Here is a 21,684-nt window from a genome sequence, read left to right as displayed (position 1 = left end):
AAAATTGTTTTCACGAAGTATGAACAAAGAACTGGTGTATTATTTTGAAAGTTAATTACTTCTTTTAGAAAAAGTTTGAAGAGACCATAGCACAAAAACTGACAGTGATTCATTGAATACACAAGCCTCTGTTCTGCTTGTGAGAATGAAATTCTCCATTCTTCTACATTTTCAGGTGTGCTGCCGATAGGAACAACATGGAATCCTCCGCTTAATATTTCCGAAAGAATAATCTCTGATGGCCAACCTTGTTGAAGACATTTTTGTAGCCATGGTAGAGCTGTTGTAGGCCAGTGATGTGACCGGAAACAGAATGCAAAGTCAACTTCTACTTGTTGGTCTATGACAAATGAAGAACAAGGTCCGTGAGGAATAGAAGATGAAGAAGCGACAGAGATGTTCTGGAGTGAACATAAAAAGTTATCGCGGAACAATGTACTAGAAATATATATATTGTTGTTCAAAACTACACACGATGATAAGATTTTTTCATTATTTGATTGACTCATCAGATTCAATCTAGTGAATCCCGGTGGTAAATCATCACACTCCATCAGAATCACAGTGTGTTGTGGGATACGATAAAGATTTATCTGAGAGAGATCACAGATCACTATATGATCTGGACGCCAGAGCATTAAATCTTCATCTGAGGTTCTCAGCCTGAATCCCTTACATTTACTCCCACTATTCATTCTTTCATATCCCCCCATGATGTACACAGGTTTATGTACAACCTCTTCAGTGTCCATCACTTCTCTCCTGAACTTCACTTCTGTGGGACTCCCTAATTCACGACACAGTCCCACATACACCGCCTCTGATAGTCGAGGAATGTGATTCATTCCAAGGTATTATTGAATTATTTAATAGCAGCAATCTGAAAAAGAAAATGTAACATTATTTTCTCCGTATTGAAACAATTGGGACAACCGAGTATGCAGGATTTATCAAGCTGTTACATATAAAAAGCAGTGATATAAAATCCCTTTGAATTTGTTGAAAGACATTCTGAATCATTCCTAAGGTTGTAATGGTCCAATAAATTTTGAATGCATTAGTTAAAACTTCTCCAGGATAATAGGATTCTTTTTTTTCAATTCCTGACAAAAAATTACAAGAAGTTTCGAGGAGAAAAGGAAACCCTTACCATAATACAACACTACATCCAACACTTTAACCAAAAATTTTCAAACTTTATAATGTCCTATACAGATTAAAGAAAATATGTTTTTTAGGAGAGAGGGTGTAGAATTATTTCAAAACTTTAAATTAAAAATAAAGGCGAATCAAACCAGAACATTTATGCTATATTTAGTCCATTACTGAGCCTAATCTGTCAGTTAGGTAAGATTTATAAATTTAAACCTTAAAATGACTCCTTATGCTTTGTTCCCGTTTTGCATTCATATCTAGATCAGACATAAAAAAAATATGCGCAAAAAGAATATTTTTCAAGGTTAGATATTTACCTAAATGCTTTGCTTGCTGGTAAAACGGAAAAGAGTAGAATTATTAATAGCATCTTTAAAATGTAAGTCAATGCATTTTTCTTTCATATACACACTGGTAAAACTAAGATTATTCTATATTAATTATCATACGTGTACAAAGCAGGAACACACCGTGGAGATTGATAACCTGACCCTTGGAAATGGTTGACAGGAAAATTTCCGTATTTTCATAATAGCAAAACGTGAGACGTATTTTGGACTTAAAATCCGTACAAAATACGGCGAAATCGTAGGAGTAAACAGGTCTGAGATTAAAAAAGGTTCAAGGAATTTAAAAAAAAAATTATCAATTAAATAATCAGAAAGTGAAATTGTTAATAAAATAGACAAACCTGTTCCTTGAAACGGGAATTCCCTTCGCTGTACTTTCGGTTTCAAATTCATTACATATACTCTTTTTAAGGCTAAAAGTAAAAATAAAAAAAGTATAATTTATGTTTATCTTATTGAAAATCCCTCACCTAACTTTCGATTTGTCGTATCAAAACTCAACGTAATTACCTACAGATTTAATAATATGCTCAATATCATTATTAACAGAATAAATAACGAGGTCCCATTTCAGTCAATTATCTACATAAATTTCAATATTGTACAAATTAGAATATAAGGGAAAATAACCTTGTTTGCCAATTTATTATTGTATGACATTAAAATATTAATTTTTAACATGTAATATTAAGATTATTGTATTTTAAAAAAACAAATTACACTAAATCATTAACTCAATGTTTAATATGTTTTTCATACAAAAATTGAACACACACCTTATGTTCTTACAACAACTTAGCTCTGCATTAAGAGTCACTGAGGGTGTATCTAAGAACTGTAAAATGATGGAAAGCATAGGGATACAAGAAGTGTCCTTGAATTATATCAGCCAAAGACCAATTGTGGGGTTAATTCTACTCACACCCATTCCATGTTGTCCAGGGGAGAAAAATGGTTGGCAATCAATTTCTACACACCAAATATTTAAAGACACATCACCAAGTAATGGGGATGAGAATTTACTTTAAGCATCCTTTTTGCTGCTGTTTAATTTGTGAGAACCAATTGTTTTCTTCGCAAAATTCAAATGAATAGGATATAATTAAAAATGTAAATTATACAATTGTATACAAACAACCATAGGAGGAGATGAGACAGGGCATAATCTTCGGACATTGAAGAATCTAAAAGTCGGATTTTAAGAGATATGCAAAAAAGAATTATATTTATCCCAAAATTACCTTGGACCCCCCGCCCCCTTCCCCAAGAAAACAGAGAATACTTGTAAGATGATGAGATAGGAATGTGAAACTTGGGGAAAATAAGTTAAAGTACTGGTACTGGTGATCGATCTGCGTTTTTACAGTCTGCAATCCAATCGCAACTTCTCTGGCCTTTCCGACAAGCGGAAAAACAACCTCGACGTCCCTGACAACCTCTCTCTCTCTCTCTTTAAAATAAATGGAGATCTCTTATCTCTGGCGTATAGAGCTTGTTTTCATTAAGTGTCAAGACATTATCTAAAATATACTACAGAAGAGACTTTCAACTCCGTCTATCCAATAATTTAATGAATAGGAAGCATATCAAACTTTAACATCCCGTGATGTAAGTAAATTCGAGCTGTTTATGCCATTGTCTGTAGTCATCTCACCAAATCAGCAAGTATTCACAACTTTTGTCTGCGATTCATATCAGACTGAAATTAATCTGCGACTATCAGAGAATAACACAAATATGTACAGTGAAATATGTGGAGTTAACAAACGGTAAATTCATATGTAACTGTAATGTTTGTTTAGAGTAAGGGGGGGGGGGGGGTAAATGAGAATAAGAGTTTTAAAAAAAGCTTGAAAAAGTGGCGAGCAGTCCTTAAAATTTAAATTGAGTCCAACTATTTTTTTTCAAACCATGTCTAAGTACGACGTCGCTGAAGGATTTGATTTAAAAAAATGTTTGTTCGGACGAATTATATATTTGTTCGGACCCCCCAATCGCGCCGTATGTTTAGATTATAGTGAGTAAGATAACTGCTTGAACTCAAAATGTGGTATTTCTATTGATTTAGTCGATATAAGTTACACTACATGGCTGTAGGAACCTGAGAAGGTTTGTTTGGTAGTGGCCTAGCTTCTTCTACTGCAGTCGCCTGCGTGGTGCAGTGGTTAGAGCGTCTGCTCTAGAGTCGCGAAGTAAAGAGTTGATCCTTACGTCGCGGGTTCGAATCCCACTGTGGGACGTGGAAACTGGTCCTTCGGATGAGACCGTATAAACTGAGGTCCCGTGTCGCAGTAGGTGTTGGCACGAAAAAGATACCTCACTGCTCAATGGCCCTGAGTGCCGAGTATAGGACAGAAATATGCAGCTCTCCACCGGCAAATGGTGGCGTCTCCATTTTTTTAAAGAAAAAATACTGTTTTCAGTATTTTAATACTCAATAATACAAACAGTATTTTTTAATACTGTTTGTACAGTTTAATACGTACAAACTGGTGTTTGTTTTCACTGAATAACTTAAATATCTCGGATTACTGACTGGAATAGCATTACATTTGAGATAGGATAGATACATAGGGCACACTGAAACATTATGCAATAAAACTTTTGTTTGTCTTGCCCTAGCACTTTTTGGATAAATTCGACATTTAATTTTTTGACCTAAATAGGAGCCCACGTGACTGTAGAGGGTCACATGATGACAAAAAATACCGATGTGAAAAGCGATGGACAAACTCTTAAAAAGGGCATGAAGAAGTTTCATGCTTAAAAATAAGACGGTTGAATATTAAGTGTATCGTTTTCGGTGCCTGTTTATAGAAAATTTTGCCTTAACTGTACTGCGTAGGACGCAAAATGTTAAAAGAAGAGAAAAACTATCATAGTGATGGCTCATTAGTAAGTGATAGCTAAGTCGATCTAGTGTGTTTTATTTGAATGTAGTCTATAAACGTAATATCTAATTCTGTAAAGTATATTTGAGCGGGGTTTAGACTAGTCGAAGTCAGTGATAGTTAAGTATAAAGTATAGGTTAACAAAGCAACATGTTTTAACAGATCCTTGTTTGCTCGGCTCCAAATTTATTTTTTTTTTCGAGGGACTTTTGAGCTATATATTGCTTGTTACCTTCTTATTTCATGGCTCATATATTCGACCTAAACGAAGTAGTAAATGATACCATATTGATACGATTTAAAAAGTCAATATAATACTTTATCTACAATAAAGTATATGTTGAGTGTAATCTATAAATATCTTCTATAAACAATCACATGTATTTGGCAGTTTAACAGACATTTAATATAACTGTGCATGTATTTAAGAGAAGCTGTCTGTAACCATTGAGAATTATCTTTAAAAAAGTGGAAAGTGCAAAAATCACAAATCTGAACGAAACTTTCACACTTTTGTGCATAGTGATAGTAAATTATAAAGAAGTAAAAAATACTGGAATTGTGCATCGTGTTACTATGTGTCATCAATGAAGGTCAGAAAAGAGCATTTATAACTTCTTTTCAGACATTATTTTTTCTGAGGCACAACGAGTTTATCATTAATTGTGCATGCCTTTTTTAAGACAGCTGCTTATGCTACCAATATAGTAAATAAAAACAGTAAAACAATTTACTCTTTTTTTGTAAAAGCTAAAAACACTCTACACTAGTTCCTTCTATTTTACTAAATGATTATCCCCCTTGATGCGAACTCTCTAGAATTAAAGGAAGAAATGAATAATCAGTGCTCATCAGACATCAACTTGCAACAATTTCCTGAAAGGTAATGTATACATTTGCATTTTTTCCTGCAAATCAAGTTTTCTTAGTTAGTTAATGGTGAAGTTAGAATCTGTAATAATTTCAAATTCATACAAAATGTCTTGATTTGCAGATGTCACACCTATATATGTTTACAATACATATCTGATATCAACAGTCAAAAATCGATCATAACAAAATTCATGTCGGAGTATGAATATTGTATTTATTCAATAAATTTATTACATATACACCATTTAATAAAATATTTTGATGATTTTATTTAAATGGATTAACTCACTGATTACTGAAAATGAATATGATAAAGGGCCTATATCATCCCCTAATATGGCATGAGATCAATATCTTGTTTTGCATTTATAAACCCGGCATATTAAATGTGAACTTCTTGATCATCATTTAACTTGTTTACAAATGTTACTTCCGAAATGAATTAAATTTTTGAGTAATTTTATCGCTTGTTTTCAGAATTACAAAAATGGATTTCCCATGTACATTTCAAGCAATATCAAGTAAAATATGTGGTGAAGGCAGGCTGAGGACATTAGATGAGACAGTTAAATGTAACATACTATCAATTTCTCAATGTAAAAAGACATCTGGGACCACCTTTTCAAATTTATTTTATCGAAGGAAAATATACAAAGTGAAGCTGATTTGCAAAGACTGCGGGGAGGCTTTTTTGACCCAAATTTCAGCATTACTGATTGACCTGTGCATATAGGACAGAATACGGCACAGAATGGTGACGATCATCTTTATGCATGGTGCAGATTCAGTGTGGGAAGGGAGGAAGTAAAAAACCATATAAAGCTTTGGAGAAGACATCTGTCACATCTGTCAGCATTGAACAAAGCAAATTTATATTTGATAAAGGTAATATACTTATTTCTGTTGGCTCAGGTAAACTGCTGCTTCACAATTATTTTTATTTTATCAAAAATGTCAAGAATGCTATGAAATAAATCAGACAAAAGTTTCTCAGGTCTTTTAATTTTTAAAGGATTTATTTGTTTTTTATTCTTTCATGAGAAAGTTATTTGTCACTTGTTACTATCAAGTCAACATCTTGTGAAACCTGGAAAACTTACACATTATTGTATGCAAAAATATATTGATAATCAATCATTTTTGTAGGAATATGTGGGAAGTGCAGAACAGGGTGTGTTCCCCGAACGTCTACTGGACTAAACCAACATCTAATTATCACACTCAATTAAGGGGCCCTTTAAGGGGTACAGGTAGGATCTACAATCATTTATGAACTAGCTTTACATGTATTTATTGAAGGAGGAATTCTACAGCAACAATAATGTTTGACATCTCTTCTGAAACATGGTTTCAGCGTGGAAATATTGATAAAAGATATTTATTGTTTTAACATGATTTTTTTTTCAGGGGAAATGTAAAAATCTTGAAGATTTTATGCATTAGTTAAAAAATGCTAAAAATAATGTTTTATTTTCATAAATAATTTTTTAGCAAAAATAAAAAAAAAAACCCTTATCTGATTTTTCTTGACATTTTCTATTAAATATTTATATTATCCATTTATTTAGGGCAAACTTTAAACTCTAAAGGATCTTATTTGCAATTAAAACAATCTTTTCATTTTCTCCTAAAAAAGCCCCCAAAATTCATAAAAAATAATTTAAACTAATATCGATCTTTCCATATTTAAGCCATATTTCAGAGGAGATGTCTTAAAGATCGGTAAAATAAAATTTCCGTGAACATGTAAGTAGCATTCTTTCTTAAACAGGAAAAATCTATCGATCATATGTCATTTTAAATAAATTTTGCTTTATAGATACTTTTGATTTAATTTCGTTTTAATCATCATTTCAAAGCATTAATTTTCAATATTATAACAATAAATAATTTCAAAATCTTTGTAAGTTTGTATCATAAAAATCAATCACAATATACATGTAATTTATTTGGGTAAAGAAAATCTATCAAGAAGAGTAAGATACGATTATATTTGGAAAAAAAAAATCATTTTGAATCCCCCCCCCCCAACTTTAGATATTGCTTCCAAACAAAGAGGTAGCAATGGTTCAAACAGTGGGAGAAGGGGCAATCCCCAGCGAAATCTAACAAGTAAAATTTAATAAATTAAAAAAAAACCTTGAAAATCCTATTTTGTGTGTTCGTGTATGGGAAGGGGTGGACTTTCTCTGTTTGTAGATTTTTTTTTCAAGTGCTGGAATATTCGCCAGTGCCCGACCTTACAGCAACAGAGTGTAAGAGGGGGCAACATCTAAATGAAAATTTACATATTAGATCTAGAGGAATAGACTATACTACAGGAAAAGTCTTTGCTCACAAAAATGCCCCCTCTCCCCTTTTCGTTCTATGGACCTGTAAATGCAATGTGAAAAAAGTTCTCCATGTTTAATATAGATTAAACAAAGCTTAAAATGTTAAAATGTGGTGTAAGTGATGCTTCAATTAAGTGCCAAGTGTAAGGTTAAAAAAAGTTATGCTTAATTGAAAATAATTTATAATAAATTATTTATTACATGTACATGTACATGAAAAAATATTTAATTGTTTAGTGCCTTCAACTATAGCAAGTATTTAATCAATAAATCTATGCTTTAGTACACAGTTTTATCAGTAAATATTAAATTATTTGATTTTGACTACTTTGTTCAATCAAGGTAACACAGGTAAACTCTACCTGGACCCCTTAGAGGGCCTCTTAATTGAGTGTGATAATTAAATAGTTTTTTTAGCCAGTAGACGTTCGGGGAATAAACCCAGAACAGAACTGCTCCAAAGAATGGAAGCTACAAAAGACAGTACTATAATGGTAAATATCAGGGTTCTCCACAAGGAGTTTTACCATGGCGGCCCGCCATGGTTAAATTTATGTGCGCCATGGTTAAACAAGCTGCGTCATGGTTAAAATCGGCGGCCGCCATGATTAATTTTTTATTTAATTTCAGTATTGATACCTCCTTTTTAATGACGAGTAGTTAATTGTGTTTATACTACGACTGCCATGCACCTCGCACGCCACGAGGGGAAGCGTCCGACTGGGCTAAACAAACACGGTCGTTGATCGGCGAATATGCTGTGAAACGTGGAGAGTCAATCAGCTGATGATCAATATCTTGAGAGTTAATTATCCTTTACACATGTAATTTCGGGAAATTCCAAAGTGTTCACTATACGATATACAGATTTACAAAAGATGACATAACGAGCAGTAACAACATGATAATCGACACGCATCCGATTCAAGTTTCTGTGCCCAGAAAAAAATTAACCCTTTCAAAATTTCCTATTCTTTGTATTTAATCAATTCCTCATGCTTTGTTTTTAAGTATTAACTTTATTATCTTTCTAATAAAATGTACATAAGAGCCAATCGACGTCTTAGGTTTAGAGTTACGTCCTGTTTTAGGAAACGTCGCGTGCTGCTATTTTTAGCACTGGGGCACGTGGAGAAGTAAACAATGGAGGAAACTCGGCGAAAATTGCAATATGTAAAAAAAAAAAAAAAAAAAAAAAAAAGAAGTTTTAGAAGAAAAAACAGAATAGAAAAGGAAAATTACAGTTATGTCAAATATATGCCCCTGGTTATATTAATTTACTTTTACCATGCATGCCATCAGTAAGGTTTCATGCAGTTAAAAAGCTTAGACATAGACAGGATGTCGGTGTTCGTGCGTCTGTTTATTTGTGTGTCTGTAACTATTTTTTTTTTTCAAAATACTTCCCATTTATCAGTTTTAGTCAAATTTAAATAAAAAGTTTCATACAACAGGCAACATCAATTCTGTACATCAGTTTTTGAATAATGTTGCCATGGTTACTCTATCACTGAAATATTTTGTTTTAATTCCTTCAAACTGTTCCTATAGGTTTGGGCCAATTATGATACACATTTGTAAAGTAAGATACATAATCTTATTTATTTTTAGCTTTAAAAATTATTGGTTATTTCAACATTTTGTGTTGCAGTGGTTATAAGTTTTGTGAAACCAATCATTGATTAATGAAGGTTAGGAAGTCTAACACACATTCGTGTTTTCGGTCACATTTCACCTTCGCGCAGCTTCCTCCATGGTTAAATTTTCAAATGTGGAGAACCCTGAAATATATTGCAGTGTACATGCATGTATACTAGTTACCATATAAATTACAATATATCATTGTCAAATATATTTATTTCAAAAGAAGATAAACATTCTGTTTAACAAATTATAATATGTACTGAGAAATATTACACCACAACACACAACAATGTTAAAATCCTTTAATTAGAAACGCCCCAAACTGAAATTGGTGAGCACACTATAAATTGTCAATTATGCATGTTTAAATTACACCACTGCTGTGTAAATGCTGAGTCCAGTTTTTTATTGTCTTTGAGCCTTACAGCTCATCCATCAAACAAATACAGACCTGTACAAGTATAAGGTAACAGGAGAGTGAAATAACAATGTACATATATACAATAAAAACTTAATTTGCCAGATCAGGTGAAGTGAGGGGATATTTAGGAATGACCTAGTCAACTATGATATAGTTGTCGTGATATTCTAAGATATAAGATCAGTATCATCAAATGATAAGCTAAATTCATTGATGAAGAACAAATGATTACATTTGATTTTTATCTCACCTGAGCTATAAGCTCAAGTGAATTTTACTGGTCATCTGGCATCTGTCTGTCTATAAGTTTTTCACATTTTCAACTTCCTCTCAAAAACCATTCGGTCAATTTCGCCCAAACTTATCATCTTTGAGTAAAGGGGATTCAAAATTTTTCAAATGAATCATGCCCCTTTCTAGGGGGAATAATCAAAGAAACAGTAAAAATAGAGAGAGTTTCTTAATTTTTTTCTAAAGAACTGGTAAGATAATATGTATATTCCTTAAATTATTCCAGGCTCAGGAAATGTATTCTGAAGTAGAAATGGATGCTGAGAGTAGTGTATCTTTCTTGGATGAAGCTAGGAGTGAACAGCCTAATAAGGTAAAGGAATGCAAACATAAAGCCAATTATTTTTTATATCCCCACCATGAAATGGTTGGGGCAAGTCTTGCCCCTTTCCTTCTGTCATTCCATTATTCTATCATTCTGTTATAGTTACTTTTCCAGACTTTCTAGCTCACCTGAGCTGAAAGTGAAAGTGGTCTTTTCTGATCACAATTTGTCTTGTGCCTTCTGTCTGTCCGTCCAAAACGTGAAATCAAACATATGCAATGACTATGTTTTTGTAACCCAAATCATTAGAACATATTTGCTGAAATATGGCACTATGCATGATTTTTACACCTTCATGGATTTAGCTTCATGTAAATGACACAGCACATGGTACTGTAATTTTAAATTTTTTTTTCCAGGGGCAAGTGCTTATGGACAGCCAAGGAGAGGATGAATTTTCAGTGACAGAAACAGCTTCCTCACAGTTTTCTTTGAATTCTGAGTGGAAGGATTCTCAGGAGAGTCCCTCAAGAATAAGAAAAGCAGCACTGACTGAATTTTATCAGCAGTAGATATAAGCCCCATAAAAAAAAACTCTGAGTGTTGACTTTGACCTAGCTTCTGAGAGGACAAAGAATGATTACGACAAGAAAGGGAAGCAAATAATGCATGGTGTTTTACAGATTCAGGTCCCTGAACAGGAATCGAAAATAGAAAATGCTTTATATTCAATGCCAGATACAGAGAAGATGTTAGAATCTGCCTCTTGTGCCTATAATAGTATTGTAAGTTGGGGAGCTCAGAGACAGATTCTTAGTTTATTAGTTCAACACTACAGCTATAATGATTTGAAAAAAATACCCCAGAGCTGACTCGTTATAAGTATTCTGCTGCACGTAAACATGCTGCAACATTTGGTGTTGCAACTCCTGTCCCTGACAAAAAGCAAGTCAAATAAAAAGTTTCATCTCAACAAGTAGAGTACTTCCTGGATTTGATTATGTCCCCAGCCATTATGACAGATGCACCCTTTGGAACATCCAAAATTATCACTTTAATTAATACAGCTATGTTGTCTCCATGGCTACACCATAATATAGCAATAACTTTCAATATTTCTTTATACCGTCTGTGTCACGCACAAGGTCTTGAAGATATATATTTAGCAGTATTCATTCATTAAGTTGACAGTATTAATCAAACCTTAACCACAAACTGTGTGTTTCTATGATATTTTACCATAGTAACCATATCTATTTTCAAAATAGATTGCTATAGTCTTTGTGCATAAGGCCAAGTACTTGTTTTGTTTGGGTATTTTTTTTTACTATTGGCATTTAGGTTTCATCACATTACACCTATCGTTAATGAATACTGAGCATTTTCAGCTTGTAAATTGTATGCAAAATGTATCCATGGTTACCATCATTTTAGGGATATCCAAATCATTTTTTTGCAGCATAGGTAGCAACATGGTGTAATTGTAAGTGGTCAAATTGATTTTTTAGTATTTGTCAAGATTTAATAAAGATTCATAGTAGAAAAAAATCTCAATTTTTTTCATTTTCTTAGCTCACCTGAGCTGAAAGCTCATATGAGCTTTTCTGATCACCCGTTGTCCGTCCGTCCATCCGTCTGTAAACTTTTCACATTTTCAACTTCTTCTCAAGAACCACTGGGCCAATTTTAACCAAACTTGGCACAAAGCATCCTTGGGTGAAGGGGAGTTTAAATTTTTAAAATGAAGGGCCAAGTCTCATTGCAAGGGGAAATAATCAAGAAAAGGCAAAAATAGGGTGGGGTCATTAAAAAATCTTCTTCTCAAGAACCACTGGGTCAGAAAAGCTGAAACTTATGTGGAAGCATCCTTGGGTAGTGTAGATTCTCAATTGTTAAAATCATGACCCCTGGGGGTAGGGCGGGGCCACAAAAGAGGAATCTAAGTTTTACATGGAATTATATAGGAAAAATCTTTAAAAGTCTTCTTCTCAAGAACCATTGGGCCAGAAAAGCTGAAACTTATGTGGAAGCATCCTTGGGTAGTGTAGATTCTAAATCACAAAAGGGAATCCAAGTTTTACATTGAAATAAATAGAAAAAATCTTCTTCTCAAGAATCACTGGGCCAGAAAAGCTGAAACTTATGTGAAAGCATTCTGAGGTAGTGTAGATTCTAAATTGTGAAAATCATGACCCCCGGGGGTAGGTCGAGGCCACAATAGGGAATCCAAGTTTTACATTGAAATGAATAGGAAAAATTATAAAGAATCTTCTTCTCAAGAACCACTGGGCCAGAAAAGCTGAAAATTATGTTGAAGCATCCTTGGGTAGTGTAGATTCTAAATAAATTGTCAGAATCATGACTTCTGGGGGTAGGGCGGGGTCACAGTAGGTATTACAAGGGGGAAGCATGGCCAAAGTTATTCAGGTGAGCGATGTGGCCCATGGGCCTCTTGTTTTATCTGTTACCATGGCAACCAAGACATTTAACAACCAAATTTTTTTGATATTTGTTTCAGGTATGAAGCCATGTATTAATGAGGAGAGTTTCATCAAAATTGGTGACTATGCATGCCAATAAAATTGCTTACAATGAGTGTCTCTTAAACAGATTTTTGAAAATGTTGCTGAATTTAAAAAAAAAAAAAAATTGTCATTTTGGTCAGGTTAGGAACAAAAAACAAAAAGTTGTTTAACTGATTATATTTTTTAAAATAGAAATCTAACATTTGTTATTTCTTTCTATATGAAAGACTTTACCAGACTGTGTTGTGCCCCTGAAAAATGGTAGCTCAAAAATCTGTTGTTTTGTTAAATATTTGATTGTATAAAATACAAGTTATTTTGGTTGCCATGGCAACCATGTTTAGTAAGATTTAAAAAAATGTATTTCATAAAAAGTTTATTTAAGCATTGATAATTTACCTTAAACTTAAAAAAAAGGTATCTCACAATCTTAATTGTATTTATTTTGCACTTAAAAAGGTATATTATTCAGTTTTTTAAAGGCCTTGTTAGTTGTTACCATGGTAACAACAAAGTGATCAATAAAATTTTATAAACTGAGTTTAAGAAACTTACCCATGTGTTTTTATTAATTTTATCAATAATGCTATTTATAATGATAGGATTTTTTAATAAATTTTTTTTTGCACTTTCCAAAAAATTCTTGATGATTACAGACAGCTTCTCTTAATATGAAAACACAAATTTCGATTTATACAATGAGATGAAATAAAATGAAATTAATTTTCTAGAAAGAACTTTCATACAGGTGATCCTTTGGCCAACAACTGGACAACATCAGACTACCACAGGAATTCAGGATATATATGGGTTTTCTAGATGGAAATCATATCTGATACTATACGTACTGTCTTACATGGGGAAAATATTATCAACAAAGAAAGGGTTTTCATCCCTTCCGTTACGGGTTATTGAGAAAAAATTCCATATTCTTATAATTTATCAAAAACGTCAATTTCAAGAGATACTTTTTACATAGTTTTTTTTTTGGCCTTCAATTCATAAACTGTCCGTTGTGAGGTAAACACTGAACGATGAATTGCTCTAAAAGGACTTGGTGCGTCATGATCAGAATTTACCACAAAGCAAAAGCTTTAACGCCAATCACTTTATCATTGGTGACTAACAAAACTGCGCTATACTAAAGTGAATTTTCACTAAGGAACTGACTTCAAACACTAATAAAAAGCACAAGACAACCAACAGGTAATCAACTTTGTAGTATAAGACAGAATGTTGACAGACAGAACATTTGGCCATTTAAATGGATGTTCAGAAGGGTTTGTGATGTTTCCCTATAAGAGATATGTACCCTAATACATGCGTACTGTAATATCTCTGTATTCAGAGCAATGACGACGTAGATAGTTTCATTGAACAGTGTACATGTATTGAACCTCATCCAAATGACTTTGTTAGTGTTTAACAGAATCGTCAAAGCTGCATTGTGTGTGTCATTCAACAGATTTATATTCATTGAATTCATCCAAATGACTTTTTCATTGTTGATCAGATATTCAGTTTGTGTCGACTATAACTAATCAATATTCGTTAGCAAATTAAATATTATCATGTCCAGAAGTGTTTGTTTAAGGTATGTCACTCGTGAAATTTGTTATATCAAGGATTTTTTGAGAAGTATATTTTGGATAAGTACTCATATAGTATGACTAAAAATCGCAGAGAAAACAGGGGGTCAGTGTGCATCTGACTGAGCTCCGGTACAATTAAGTTGACCTTTTTTGCACTTAAATTTTAACTCTTTGGTTAATCACTTTAACCCTTATCATATTTTATCAGATGTAACCATGGCAATAAATATAATCTTATTTTACGTAAAATAGTTTGAATAATATTTATCATTGAACAAATCTTGCAAATTAATGCGCGTAAATTATTGTGTGACCTTTTTGCACTAAAAAAGTAACATATTTGGGGTATGAAAAATCTAAATAGGCAATAAAATATTTTCTTGTATCAAACTTTTCACGACTTAAGTGCTGATCAGTCACAAGTATCGAGTAGTTTTAAATAATGAAAGAAAAAGTTGGGGTCAGTGATGTAAATTTTGAAATATTGGTCAAAATATGCCATTTTCAGGCCAAAAACGGTGTAAATTTTATCTTGACTTCTTTAATATATCTTCATTTCTCGGCAATTTTTGTTGAGGGAAGGTGTAAAATTTGTTATAAAAATATAAATTAAGACCTATATTTAATATTCCTAGCATATCATAACGGAAAATATTCTCTGAGTAAAAGTATGTGAGGCTAAAATTCCAAGATATTAAATTTAATAAATGTGCAGGTTTGCAGAATTTTCTGCTAAATATCCTTCCACCACAAGAAATAGTCCCTCATAAATCTTGGTTCTTTATGAATTTTTGAGCAGTTTTTTCATTGAATGTTGAACAATTTACATTGCTTCATTTAAATATGTTAGGAAAATTGAATTTTAATAAATAGTTTTGAAGTAAGAGGTTCTGCCTGAACTTTTCTAAAAAGCTGACGAGTGACATACCTTAATCCATTCACAATACTCATTAGAAGATAATCCAAGTTTTGTGTGGTTTTAGTTGATGGCTATTTCCATTCTTATGTCGATACGATATATCCTTGTGAGCTTGAGATAAAAGATACCACAGAGTCTGACACATCTGTTTCATATTTGGATATTTTACTTGAAAAAGACGTTAATAGTAATCTAACAAACAAGCTTTATGATAAACGTGATGACTTTAACTTTTCAATCGTCAACTTCCCTTACTTATGCAGCAATATACCTTCATCACCTGCATATGGGGTATATATCTCTCAGTTGATTCGATACGCAAGAGCATGCTCTACGTATGTACAATTTCTAAAAGGAGGTAAATTATTGACAAACAAGTTAATGAAACAAGAATATCAGCTGTCTCGTTTAAAGTCATCACTTCGTAAGTTCTATGGTCGATACAATGAACTTGTCAGCAAATACAATTTATCATTGAGTCAAAAGCTGACTGACGTTTTTCATACAAATTGTTAGGCCATTATTTACACACTGAATTGTCGACGGATTTTTCCGTTATTTCCCGATCATGACAAGGAGCACACGGCGGGTGTGACCGGTTGACAGGGGATGCTCACTCCTCCATGGCACCTGATCCCACCTCTGATGTTTAGAGGTCCGTGTTTGCTCTGCTCCTATTTTGTATTGTTTAATGGACTTTTGAGCCTGAATACTGTTCGTTATCTTCATATATTTCATGGTAAGATATCAAATGCTGCAGGAAACTTTTTTTTCAATGTTTAGAATATTTCTTGACATAGTTATATTTTTTTCTCTATTTGTTTTGCTTGTGAAATTCAAACCAAGTATGATTTAATAAATTATATTTCAATACAATATATGTGTAATTATTTAAAACAGTAATATTAATCACTTAATATAGTATCACGAAATGTGAAAAGAGAAACGAAATATTTGAAAATAAGAAAAGTAGAATCCTAAATTCAGAAACAGTGGTCGGTCCGCGTAGAAAAATAATGTGAATTAAAATAGCGGAAAGCATCACAATAATAAAATCAACCCTTTCCACAACATTTTCTTTGCATTTTATCTCGAATCTATTCACGTTCTTCTAATTACTTAAGGTTTTTGACTTAAGTACATATCCTCTTACTACTTTTGAGTTTATCAACCCCATATATATATATATATATATATATATATATATATATATATATATATATATATATATATATATATATATATATATATATAGGCAGTTATGTTAGTTTAAGAGTTGTTGTAAAATGTGCTTTATAAATAAAAATTAATTTCATTACAATGTGTATTGGTAACGATCCTCTAATAAAACTAATGTCCAAATAACTGTATCTCACTTCCATTCTCAATGAACGTGTAGTGAAGTACAGCGCCGCGAGAATTTTATCGGCATCGAAAGCAAGTTTTAAGACTTGCCTAGATAGCTGAGCGGTCTAGCGCGCTGTTCCTGTACTGCTAGGAGACAGATTCCGTAGGTCAAGAGTACAACCCCGGGCTGGGCTGAAGTGGGCATCCTTATAAAAGTGAATTTCTTTGTACTTTCTGTATTAATATTTCTTCACTTAGGGCAGTTATGTTAGTTAAAGATTCGTTGTAAAATGTGCTTTATATATGTATATATGTATATATATATATATATATATATATATATATATATATATATATATATATATATATATATATATATATATATATATATATATCTTATACAGCCTTCCTAGGTTCTTTAAATTCTTCTCACGTGATCAATGATCAATCTCCATGGAATGTGTCTGTTTTGCATACGTATGATTATAAATTAAGAACAGTCGATGCGAATTGTGCTTTAATAACAATTATCTCTTTTTTTCCCAGTACAAAACAAAAAAGAAAACTGAAGTGAAAAGCTCTTGAAGTTTCAATAAATAAATCAAAATCTCTACTCCTTCCAGAGAAAATAATGTTATATTTTCTTTTTCAGATTTCTGGTTATTAATTATTGAATTATACCTCGGAATGAATCACATACCTCGACTATCAGAGGCGGTCTATGTGGAACTTTGTCATAAAATAGGGAGTCCTACAGAAGTGATGGACACTGAAGAACTAGTGAATAAACCATTGTTTATCATGAGGGGAATTGAAAGAATAAAAGTGGAAGTAAACCTGAGGGATTCAGGCTGAAAAATTCAGATGTAGACTATATGTTCTGGCTTCCAGACCACAAGGTAATCTGTGATCGCTCACAGGCCAACAATAGCACTGCCATGGATACAGAGATGTCGTCAACAAGGTTGGCCATCCGAGAGTGTTGTGTCAGATATATTCAGTAGAGGATTCCATGTTGTTCCTATAGGCAGCACACCTGAAAATGGAGAAGAATGGAGAATCTCATTCTCGAGAGCAGAACAAAAACTTGTGTATTCAATGAATCACTCTCAATTATTGTGTTATGCTCTCTTCAAAATTTTTCTTAAAGATGTAATTAATTATCAAAATAATGCACCCGTTCTCTGTTCATACTTCATAAAAACATGCCTATTTTGGGTAATTCAGAATGATAATTCCTTTTCTTGGACACCTGATAACTTATTTTCTGGGAGTTTCTGGGAGTGCCTTAGATTAGTGATATACTGGGTACATATTGGAGAATGTCCAAATTTTTTCATTCCACAAAACAACATGTTTAGAGTGAAGGTTACTGGCTCTGTACAAGCTTCACTGTTCAATCAGCTGTATGATTTGTATTGTAAAGAGATATCATGTCTTCTATTCAGTCAAACTTTGAGACCTTGCCTCAGCAAGGCTATATTAAACAGAATATTGAGAGTCTGTACAGACGAGAGCAGTATCATATCCAACACTGACTTAGATGTTAGCTTCTTTGGAGAACTAGAACTAGAGCAAAAGATATATATTGGTTTTATTGAGGAATTCCGACTTTGTATTAAACACATAAAGAGAGTAAATATTGGACACTTTACACCATATCAGAAAGTTACCTTACAAGATCTGACATCAGGTTTGTTAAGGAACACCGCCTTCTTGATTCAGAGTAGTATTCATCCAAATAAATATCACAATAAGGTTTATTACAAAGCTCATAAAATATATATGTTACTCAAAATGTCTTGCACGTTTGGTTGTGTGTCAGACATTCTGTATCTTGCTATGTACTTGTACAGATATTATAGGTAAATTTGCATATGATTCAAGTCTAAATGGTACAATTCTGATGACCTGCAAGCTGTTACTTCATAAACGAATATCGGGTCACAGATTGCAAATTAACAACAGATTGCAAATTTACCTACCTTGTCATTTGCAAAATTATGTTGTTAAAATACATTCTGATTGTACACACAAGTACTCTACAAGTACTCTGAAGTTGATATTAAAAAGATGCTTGAGTTTCTGATTGACAATATCTATGTGGTTTTTGGAGACCAGGTCTTCAATCAATCTGTTGGAATTTCCATGGGTACCAATTGTGCCCCTTTATTAGCAGACCCTTTTCTGTATTCATATGAAGCAGAATTTGCTCAAAATCATATATATGAAAAGAAGAAAACACTTGTGGTCTTCAACTCGACATTTAGATATATCGACGACGTATTTTCAATTAACAATGGTTACGGTATTTCCATTCTTATGTCGATACGATATATCCCGGTGAGCTTGAAATAAAAGATACCACAGAGTCTGACACATCTGTTTCATATTTGGATATTTTACTTGAAAAAGACGTTAATAGTAATCTAACAAACAAGCTTTATGATAAACGTGATGACTTTAACTTTTCAATCGTCAACTTCCCTTACTTATGCAGCAATATACTTTCATCACCTGCATACGGGGTTTATATCTCTCAGTTAATTCGATATGCTAGAGCATGCTCTACGTATGAACAATTTCTAAAACGAGGTAAGTTATTGACAAACAAGTTGACGAAACAAGAATATCAGCAGTCTCGTTTAAAGTCATCATTTCATAAGTTCTATGGTCGATACAATGACCTTGTCGACAAATACAATCTATGATTAAGTCAAATGCTGACTGACGTTTTTCATACTAATTATTAGACCATTATTTACATGCTGAATTTTCAACGGATTTTTCCATTATTTCCCGATCATGACAAGGAGCACACGGCGGGTGTGACCGATCAGCAGGGGATGCCATCTCTACCATGGCACCTGATCCCACCTCTGATGTTTAGAGGTGCGTGTTTGCACTGTTCCTATTTTGTAATGCTTGATGGACTTTTGAGCTCGAATACTGTTCGTTACCTCCACATATTTCAGTTCAGAGGTTTACAAGTTATTTGGAAGGTAAACGTTAATGAAAGAGACCCATAATGACTGTTGGTCAGACAAAAACAATATGTCCCAATCTTCAATCTCGGGGCATAAAACTAGTTCATTATAGTATACTATTGTTATATTAAAAGTTTAAAATTTATCAATTTAAACTTATCTATAACATTTTACAATCAATTAACTTCTCATTGGAGATCAATCATTCATGACATCTCTTAGATAAATAAGTAAATTCTTTCCTTTTTCGGCTTCTTTGGAAATAAATTCTTTTCGGAATTAGTTTGACACTTCGAAATTTCGCTCAGATAAATATATTTACATGCTTTCGGCTTAACGTAATCTTTCCTTTGTTATGAAATTCTTCTACAGAAATACAGGTAATTGACTCCTCACACCTTTCACTTTTTGTTAATCCGAGTAATCAGTGTCAACTACATCGAAGAAGAATTGCCGAAATTGGCCTAACTCTTTTATAACAAGCTACCTGATTGGATAATGAAACAAGTCCGGTACTGTGCCTCGGTGAAAAGTGAATCTAACAAATTCACTTTCTACGGAGAGCTCTATCAAAAAAGATCTATTTGTGTTAAATCGGACTTTGTTTCCATTTTTCCAATTAGGTAAGCTTGAATTACTTTTTGACAATATTCATCAAATTAATTTTTTTTTCTCTCATAATAAGTATAGTTTTTATTCTGATTTTTCTTTTTTATTTTTGATAGCTCATTTTATTTTTTTGTTTTAATTAATTAGTGTGAAGTTCATAAATTTCACTTAACGTTGTAGCTGTAGAATAATGTTATCATTTTTTATTACGTAATGTTATGTTGAATTATTTTTATATAAACTTTAAAATATCTTGATATTTTTATATTGGTTTTGTTCTTAATTCTTTTAAACGAATTAACTGAATGATATTTTGTACAAATTGAATTGTATCGCCTTCATTTAAACGGAGCTCTCTAGTCTGAGAAGTTAGTTTAGTTCGATCAAATATAAACAAGGTTTCTCATAACGGTAAAAATAAGATTGTTTTGTTTTAATATTTCAGTTTATAAAATCTAATAAAATTGATTATAGTTAGCGTTACGCATTATATAACTAATTATTCATGCTAACTACATTGTTCTCAGACTAGATTCCGTGATTAATTTGTCAATGTTTTGTTTTAATTATATGTTCTCATGTTTATAAAACACTTTCTACCGAGAGCTCTATCAATAAAGATCTATTTGTGTTAAATCGGACTTTGTTTCCATTTTTCCAATTAGATATTCCTGTAGAAGCCGAATGGCAGTTGCAGCACTCCCAGAGTTAATTCCCCGAATTCACCATTCAGTATCACGAAGGAATTTATTCCAGTGTGACAAATTTAATGTGTGAAACTATAGTCAACTACAGCATCAAAGTGTTTACTATAGTTAATCAATAATGTTTTGTATGATTTTCAAATTGTTTTACATGAATATATATATAAAAGACCAGTTGAAGTATTAAGGACAGATGATACAAACTCTTATCAAAAATCTTGAAAATAACCAAAGTCATATTTATTTAAGTAAAATGAATAAGTTTAACCGCATAGTTTTTTTTTTCAGTCAAAGTTTCACAACAATGAGATTTAAAGTGGCAAAAAGTTGTAAAGATTAATAAGGATAGTTGCCGAAAGGTAGAATTTTGCACATCAAATAAAGTTTACAATTTCTTAATATTTTCGAAATTTATTATTTGCATTATTTACAACCAAAATGGGTCCAAAAACATATACGAATCCAGGAATCCATTTTTCTTTGTTTATATCATCTGTCCTCAACTCCCTTCTCATCTTCCATCAATTTAATTTTTTAATCCAGCTAGACAGACGGTCGGACAGACTCAGAGGAAACTTATAGTCCCCTCCGGTTTCACCGGTAGGGGACAAATAAATCACTAGAAAATGAGAAAATGAAATGTAATTCATTGTTTACATATGATGAGTTAAAAACAAAAAAATGGAAAGGTGCACAGAGTCATAAAACAAAATTACGTATAATTTGTAAATACAATTAAAATATTACATATAAAGAATTAGAAATTTGGGGAAAAAA

At 32.6% G+C, this 21,684-nt stretch overlaps 1 protein-coding gene across 1 annotated transcript; it reads left to right on the top strand.

Annotated features, from left to right (window-relative positions):
* The first annotated feature begins 8,067 nt into the window (after positions 1–8,067).
* On the top strand, positions 8,068–11,096 carry LOC133198369 (uncharacterized). Its single transcript, XM_061334465.1, is given in 3 exon segments — positions 8,068–8,097; positions 10,186–10,272; positions 10,644–11,096. Coding segments are annotated over 3 exon segments (570 nt in total).
* The last annotated feature ends 10,588 nt before the right edge of the window (positions 11,097–21,684 follow it).

Source organism: Saccostrea echinata, unplaced genomic scaffold (genome assembly GCF_033153115.1).
Source record: "Saccostrea echinata isolate AGI-Se365-2 ecotype Australia unplaced genomic scaffold, CSIRO_AGI_Sech_v1 ptg000033l, whole genome shotgun sequence".
NCBI classification, from domain to species: Eukaryota; Metazoa; Mollusca; class Bivalvia; order Ostreida; family Ostreidae; genus Saccostrea; species Saccostrea echinata.
Note: the sequence above shows the minus strand (reverse complement) of the source record. Positions and strands in the feature narration are given on the sequence as shown.